General features: G+C 33.3%; 1 protein-coding gene across 1 annotated transcript; it reads left to right on the forward strand.

The window, feature by feature from the left end:
• Positions 1–7,699: 7,699 nt before the first annotated feature.
• LOC105995447 (olfactory receptor 5T3-like) lies at positions 7,700–8,668 on the forward strand. Its single transcript, XM_013029161.1, has one exon. The coding sequence runs from the start codon at positions 7,700–7,702 to the stop codon at positions 8,666–8,668; it is 969 nt and encodes a 322-aa protein (XP_012884615.1).
• Positions 8,669–9,195: the final 527 nt, after the last annotated feature.

The following is a 9,195-nucleotide window of genomic DNA, read 5'->3' on the forward strand; positions in this document are numbered from 1 at the left end:
GCTGTTTAGATCTGCGGTTTCTCTGTTGAGTTTTTGCCGAGTTGATCTATCTAGTGGGGAGAGTGGCGTGTTAAAAGCTCCAACAATTAATGTCTTTGGATCTATATGGGATTTGATGGAAAGTAGTGTTTTTTGGATAAATTTGGGTGCTCCGTTGTTTGGCGAATAGATATTTAGAATTGTAATATCCTCCTGAAAGAGAGATCCCTTACCTCTTTCCTTCTTTTCTCCCAGTTTTTCCCTTCTGACCTTCCTCCCCTAAAAGTTGTATAATTCATTTTCAACATAGTGTGTAATGAGTATCACAGCTGCATTTGTTCACACTTTGTCATAATAATTTTGTGCTCTCCTTACCATCCCCAAAACAGATAAATTAACATATGAAACAAAATGTACAGAAACCAAAACAACAACAAAGGAGAAAAAACAACTAAAAATGACACAAAACAAAAACTCAAAGAGCAAAATCACAAATATCTCATTTCCGTTTCTTGGGGCTCATTTTGATAAACATCAATTTTATATGATCAAATGAACATAGCTATTTAGCTTTTGGAATCCTCTCCAAAGAATATGCTCCTTTGGTCTCACTGTGTGAATGAATGTTTAAAACTTTGTATAGTTTATCACATCTAATTGTAATTTTTGTCTTTTACCATCCAGTATGTTTACTTGTAGAGTGATAAATAAAGTACATTCTAGTTACCACAAGTGAGAGAAACCATGCAACCTTTCTTTGGGTCTGGCTTACTTTGCTTAATATAATTTTACCCAATATTTTCCAGTTCCTTATGAATGTTACAATATCATTCTTTCTCATAGAAGCATAGAATTGTATTGTGTATATATACCACATTTTCTTTATGTATTCATCCACTCAGGGGCATCTGGGTTGATTCCATATGTTAGCTATGGTAAACTGTGCAGTAATGAACATGGATGTTCTGGTGGCTTTAGTGAGGCCTGAATTGTGGTCACTTGGATAAATTTCCTGGAGTGGGATTGCTGGGTCAGTGGGAAGCTCTATGTTTATTCTTTTGAGGAACATCCATACTGCTTTCCAGAATGGTTAAACAATTTTGCATTCTCATTATCATTGTAGTAGAGTTTCTGTTGATCACCTACCTGCTAGCATCTGTTTTATTACTTTTCTTGATAATGGCCATTTTAACTGGGATGAGGTAGAATATCAATTTGCAATTCTTTTTTTGTGTGGCGGGGGTTCGGTCATGGGACCTGAACTCTGGGCCTGGGAGCTGTTCCTCAGCTCTTCAGCTCAAGGCTAGCACTCTACCACTTGAGCCACAGCACCATTACTGCTTTTTTATTTTTGCTAATGTGGTGCTGAGGAATCGAACCCAGGGCCTCATGCATGCAAGGCAAGTGCTCTACCACTGAACCACCTTCCCAGACTCCCTGCAATTTTTTTATGACCAGAGATATTGAATATTTCTTCATGTATCGGCTACTCTTATTTATTCTTCTGAGAACTCTCTAAGTCATTAACTCATTTTTTAATTGGGTTGTTGTTTCTTTGGGTTGTTGTTGAGCTCTAAGTATATTTTAGATATGAGGTCCTTGTCTGATTTTTTACTATTCTCTATTCATGGATTATTCTTGTCAAAAATTATTGACAGAAAATGTGTGAAGCTATTTCTGAACATTTGATGTGTTCTGTTCATTGAGACATATATCTTATTCCAATATTCCTCTGTCTTTGTTTTTTAAGTATTTTAAGGCCTGATTGTTTTTGCATATACCAAACTTGTTTCAGACTCTAGGATGCCCCAGATATTCCTAAGATATGCCTCCTAGCCACAAATAAATTTGACATGCCTCAAAATATTTTAACTTTATGTCTGAAAGATCGCTCACACTCTAATGTATATTCCATAGAATATTGTTATGTGTATGCTGATATGTCTCCACTGACAAGACATCTTTATCTAATATTCTTGTATTGTCTTCATTCTGAAGCTATCAAGGAACACAAGTCTATTTCACATACTTCACACAACATTAAGGTTAAGTAACTATGCTTTATTGTACTATCATAATGTATATGTTTACAGGATTTCTAAAAAAATCTTCATAGATTATATTCCCCAAAAGAAGAAATTGAATTGCAAAGCAATGGAGTTACCACCTCAGCATGTCATTAATAATTAATGTCACAATGTGGGTTGTGTATAGTAAAATTACATTTTCCCAGAAAGGAATCCTATCTAAAGTAAATTCCAAAGTTCCTTTGCACAATCATGTTAGCATAGCTGATTATTTTGGAACCATTGCCTTGTTGTTTTTTTTTTTGTAAAAATTATAATCTATATGGCTTTTTTTCCTGCAACTAAGACATATATCTCATTGAAAGCTCCCTGTGGACTCTAAGTAGTTGAGAAGTTGGTATAAGAGTTCAAAGGTTTGTGGAGATGGGAGGGCAGGAATGGTAGGGGAAACACAAATGAGGAGGCAACAATGCTTGATAAGTAATGTACATATTACTTTGCTAATGTAATTGTAACCCCTCTGTATGGTATTTTCACAATAATAAAAACTTATTAATGAAAAAGAGTTCAAATGTACCAGACTCGAAGAATTTCAAAACTGAGTAAACAGCTCATTTCCATGGGTAAGGTGATATTTTCTTCACTTAAACTCTTTTGAAAGGCATATAAAATTTGACACTAGAGTATAAATGTGTATATTTAAATTTAACAGGATATATTTTATTTAACTTAAACTTTTACATTCCAAGTTGAATGAAGCATATCCTGAGAACATAGATGAGAAAAGATAAAGATTTCTGTACATATTTCAGTTAAGAGATTTTTGTTTAGCAATGTGATCTATCTATTTCTTTGAAAAATGTTTAATCATGAGAAGTAAGGGAAATAATAGATTTTAGAGAGCTGCTGGTGGTATTTTATTTTGGTTTCAAATTTCATTCACTTTTGGTTTTCTAGAAAGTAATTGAAATATTAACTATTTTACAGATTGGATAAGTTAATAACAACTAAAATTATTTAAAATTTTATACTTTATATATTCTTAATATCTGTCAATACATCAAATTAAGAGAGATTGCTTTTAATATCATCTCAGGATAGTTCCATGGTATGACATAACATGATGAGGTTTTGATATGAGCAAGTAGAAGTTGTGTTGTGAGCCATGACATGAGAGAAGTATAAGTTTGAATTCTGCTCCTACTAAGTAGCAATATTTTTCTGAATGTTTTGCATTTTTATTGTTTTATTGTAACGTGTTGTTCAGAGGGGTTGCAGTTAAATATGTCAGATAAAAAGTGTATTTCTTTTTTAGCAATGTCACCCCTTTCCTTGATCTCTCCTGTTTTTTTTTCTCCCATCTCCATGTACAAGTATTCTAGATCATTTTCAACATAGTGTCTAATGAATGTCTTTAATGCTTTAGTTCACCCTTTGTCCCACCATTTCTATGTCCTTCTTGCCCTCCTAAAGGCAGATAAGCAAGCAAACAAATGTGACAAAAGAAAACAAAAATGTAACAGAAAAACGTAACTACTGTAGTCTCTATTCCTGGAGTTCATTTTGGTAAATGTTATTTTCTATGATCAGATGCACAAAGCTATTGCACCTTGTGATCTTCTCTTGGTCTCTCTCTGTGTGAATGCCTAGAGAGCTCATTGTATAATTTATCCTGTTCTAGTGCATTTTTAAACTATCCAGGGTATTTACTTGTAGATTTATAGACACATTCTAGTTACCACAAATGAGGGAAATTATGCAACAGACCTTTCTTAGGGTTTGGTTTACTTCGCTTAATAACTTTTTGGTTTACTTCACTTAAAAACTTTTTCCAAGTTTTTCCAGTACTTTACAAACAGTGAATGGTACAATATCATTCTTTCTGATGGAAGAATAGAATTCTATTTTGTATATATACACCACATTTTCTTGATCCATTTGTCCATTGAGGGGCATCTCAATTGATTCCATATCTTGGATCATTAATCTATATAAGAACTAGAAAAATTATATTACATATCACTTTTATATATATAAAAGACTAAGTCCCAGCTAGTCAAATTGCTACCCTGTTTTAATGGCTTTAACAGCATCGAGTGTCTTCTTAAAACTTGGTGTAATTTATCACTTTAACTTCAGTCTTGGTAAGATTGTCAAAATTTTACCATGAGAGTTAATAAGTTGGTTTTCCCTTTAATTTTCTGTTTTATTTCATTTATTTCATTTAATTACATCTTAGTATGCAGGTATTTTTTCTTTAACATAACATTTAAATAAGGCTAGCTAAAATAGGCACAAATATTTCTAATATTCTTTAATATGTTTATATAAATAGCTGCTTGATGTGCATCTTTATTAACATTGCTAAATAGCTTTATTCTCTGTGTCATATCTACAGTTCCAGTCATGAAACAGATTACTGCTCCAATGAGACAATATTTAGAATGAAATATGACTCAGCTCATAGACTGTATATTGATTTACATTCAAGATGACAGACATTAGCATTTACTAACAAATTATACTGACAAGTGTATTAAAGAAGCTTAAGTTTATATATTATAATATTATTTTGTGCCAGTACTGGTTCTTGAACTCAGAGGCTAATGCTCTCACTTCGCTTTCTCACTAAAGGCTGATACTCTACCACTTGAGACAGAGATATCTAGCTAGCTAGCTAGCTAGCTATTGATATCTCTCTATATATATAACATATTAATCTAGAAAGTCCATATAAAACCGAAAAGCATAGTAATTTCTGATTTGGGGCCATTAATCATTTAAAATAATCTTATTGTATATCCTTCTTATTTTTATAGGAATAAAATCTGGAAATCATCTCATATGCAAAAATTCTTCCTGGACAATTAAAATTTAATTCACTAAATTATGTTTTCATGCATATCACAGAATGGTAGCCTGCAATCATCCCATGCACATAGTTAGAGAGGATAGATGTGAGTACTGTAATCAGTGATCTTTTAAGTTTGGAGGTGAAGTCATTTGTATAAATTTACGCTGACCAGAGGCTAAATATGAGATTCTTATAAGTCAAAAAAGATATGTATTGATTCACATAACTGAAAAGTCCAAAGGATATACTAGTTTCAGGCACAGTTGAGTCCAGCACCGTAAGCATTGTCCTCAGGATTCAAGTCTGTCCATCCTGTGGCTCTGTTTCCCTCTGCACTGGCTTTCTTTCTGACTGGCTCATTGTGCATACATGACATGTTGCTGTGAGTTTTTCTTCGAACAAAGCTAAAGCATTCTTAGTAAAGAGAAGTTCTCTCCCACAATTCAGTAAAACTTCTAGGGCTGAGTATCAATGGATAAGCTTGAATCAAGATGGAAAGAAACAATTCAGAGAAACATCAAGGAGTTGTCATGATGAGCTGGAATGGATTCTGCACAATAAAAAAATAATAAGCAGACTAAGCCCAGATATTGAATAAGCCTACTCTCTGCTCTGACCATGAAGTGTCCTAGTGACACCTAGCATTATTTCTTCATTAATAATGGAATTATTTGGAAAGCCGCTTTGAGGGATGTTCTGTCTCGATCTCAGGAAGCCTATCTAAAGTCCATTGGGAAGAAATGTTCATGAGAAAGAGCATACTCGGGGTAAAACACAGTGTCCCAGCACAAGCAAACTTAATGGAGTGTGAGAGTGTGTCTGTTTTGGCATTGCTAAACAGGACAGCAAGCTGTACACTGGCAAATAGTTCTGTGAGGATTACAGGTATGAGCTACTGCCATCCAGCTCAACAGTGAATTCTTTCAGTACATGGGCAATGTTTTAACATTTCTGTGCATAGTAATTCCTTCAGCTGTTCTATCTTATTTTCTCTACTTCTTTTCCAAAGTTATGTTTCCTTTCTTTTTCCTTACTTTATCTTTTTGACTCAGATTCTATAAGTAAATATAGCTACACATATCCTATGAATTCTGTTCTGGTGGCAATGAGTGTATATGTGAAGCCAAGAGAAAGAGAGAGACGAGACAAAAGAAATAAAATTGAGGGAAATAGACCAAAAAATAGGAATATTTTAGAAAGATGCATTTTTTGCTGAGCACAGAAAAGACAGATACAAATCATATCTAGTATCCTTGTATATTGTAAAATATATGTTTACCAGTGGCTCTGTTACTTAATTGGCAAATGTACTCAAACAGTATTATACATTAATATAGTTATGGATTAAAACATAATTAAGAAAGAAATTGGAGTTACCAGTGATTATATTTTTATTCTAGAATCTTCTAAGAAACAGATGACAGCATTTCTGTAATTCTGTACTGTTAAACTAACATATGTATTAGAAAACATATTTTCCACATGGACTTTTGAGAACATCTCTGGGACAAAGTAGTCAAGTGGTTTCCTTTTCTAAAGTAGTTCAAACTTATTTGTTCATTCTCTTTTATTATGTGTTCATTTTAATACAGCAAATATTAATATGATTTTTATTAATGTAACTCATTTATAAACTCTGCATTCATGGAATATATGGTACTTTAAGTGTTTAATCTGTTTATAAATTTCTGTTTGACAGTATATTGAAAACAAAGCAATCACTGCAGAAATCACCTCCCAGTGGGTCAGCTGATTCAGTAAATTACATTTGACTATCTCAGCCTTTCAATGTAGACAGGTAAAGTGTTCAGTTTCTGAGCCTTCTAACTTTACTTTTCTATTTTGGATATGCATTTCCTTCTCCTGATATCCAGAATGTATCCAGAAATCAAATATTTCTTTGCAGAAAATATATAAATTGTCCTTTTCAATAATAGTTTTGACAAAAAATTAATTCATTATCTTAGAGACTTTGAATTTATAATAATTTTGAAACCTTCATAAGAAACACTAAAGTTTTATTAAATGTAGCAATAATTAATTTTTATAGAAATGTATCTCTAAGCACTGTGTAAAAATTCAAAAGTTGAGAGGGAGAAACGTGTTTCATGTTATTAAGCTAATATCTGACGAATAATGGTACATAAATAATAAAGACTAAAATTTTCCAAAGGTATCAAATATATTTAAAGATAAAAATTGTAAATAAGGAATGACTAAGACACATCTATCTCCAATGAAATCTATTCTACTAAATAGAATTAGCCATTTGCTAAAACAGTAGTCATAAAATGATTTTTGATTCAAAATGCCAACCATTGAGCAGTAAGCACATATATCCTTTTAACATTCATATTTACCTGTGAGGCGATTTTGGGTTCTCTTATTTTAAGAGATATGAAATATAAAAGAGCTGGGTAACAAAACTGGGATTACTACCTGAGTATGTATTGTTCACACACACACACACACACATATTTATATATGTATATATATATATGTATATATATATATATGCTTATATGTATTTATCCTGGAGAATTTTCAGGTCATGTCTTATACCCAGAAGGGGTAGAATATTCTTCCAGTATTCACTGAGATATATAAAATAACATTAATTTACAACATTGTCAAAAATGATGAAAATAGCCCACAAGTGAACAAAATTGATATCTTACTATGTTATAAGTTAAATTGATGTGCTCGTGTCTAATTTTTCATTACAGCCCATCTCTTTATTACCAAACAAGATAAGGTCTTAACATAGATACAGACAAGGATAGAGACAGAAGATATTCCCACTGGACACATCATTTGGAAGTAAAGATTCAAAGGTAAAATGGACAGACTGTCACCAGACTTGGACATATATAATATTCATTTAAAAAACAAGACTGAAGTCACCATGTTTATTTTGATGGGCTTCACAGATGATTTTGACCTGAAAATTGTATTATTTTTACTCTTTCTTGCGATATATCTCTTCACACTGATAGGAAATTTGGGCCTGGTTGTACTGGTGATAGGGGATGCCCGCCTTCACACACCCATGTACTATTTTCTCAGTGTCTTATCATTTTTGGATGCCTGTTATTCTACAGCTGTGACCCCCAAAATGTTGGTCAATTTCTTAGCAGAAGATAAATCCATTTCCTTTATTGGATGTGTAACCCAGATGTTTCTATTTGTGACTTTGGGAACCACAGAAGCCTTCCTGTTGGCTGCAATGGCTTATGATAGGTATGTTGCCATCTACAACCCTCTCCTCTACTCAGTGAGCATGTCACCCAGAGTCTATGTGTCCCTCATCATCGCCTCCTATGTTGCTGGTATTGCTAATGGCACTATGGACACAGTGGCCACTTTCAGTCTGTCTTTCTGTGGATCCAATGAAATCAGTCATGTCTTCTGTGATATTCCCCCACTATTAGCAATTTCTTGTTCTGACACTCAAATGAACCAGCTTATACTCTTCTATTCTGTGGGTGGTATTGAGATAGTCACTATTCTGATTGTCCTGGTATCCTATGGTTTCATTCTGTTGGCCATTCTGAAAATGCGTTCTGCTGAAGGGAGGAGGAAAGTGTTCTCTACGTGTGGATCTCACCTGACTGGAGTGTCCATTTATTATGGGACAATCCTCTTCAGCTACATGAGACCAAATTCCAGCTATGATTCAAACCATGACATGATCGTGTCGATATTTTACACCATTGTGATCCCCATGCTCAATCCTGTTATCTACAGTTTGAGAAACAAAGATGTGAAGCAAGCAATGAAAAAATTGCTGAAAGAAGTTAGTAATTGAAGCATGTTTTAAGAATTGAGTAAAACTAAAAGAAAATATAACGGATGCCCTTTGAATTATATGGTCATAAACTAGATAAGAAATGATTAGAAGTTTTACTTAAGAGTGTGATCATGCAACATTATTCCAGTTGAAGTAAATTGTGTCTTTTGTATGCCAAATACACAGTCCAAAATGGGTATTAAACATTATTGGACATAAGTGTTATTGTTGATAGTAGTTGGGTGATTACTTTTCACTTAACTTAAACACAGTTCATGCTTTTGAATACTTTACTATAAAACAATGATGACATTTCTCACAGCAATTCGTCAGCATGCATTATGGAGTCAAATTCCTGTTGTGAAATCCCCATGAAAGAATTCCCATATCTGATTTTTTTCCCTCTGAAATTCTCTCCCACACTGAGATCCACCCTGTATGTAAACATGCCATTATTAAATTCATTCTCAATTTATTAAATTCTTTTCTTGATACTTTGAGACCCAGAAATTGACTGGATTCTACCTGAAGCTACCAAAAATAAT

Source organism: Dipodomys ordii, unplaced genomic scaffold (genome assembly GCF_000151885.1).
Source record: "Dipodomys ordii isolate 6190 unplaced genomic scaffold, Dord_2.0 Scaffold117, whole genome shotgun sequence".
NCBI classification, from domain to species: Eukaryota; Metazoa; Chordata; class Mammalia; order Rodentia; family Heteromyidae; genus Dipodomys; species Dipodomys ordii.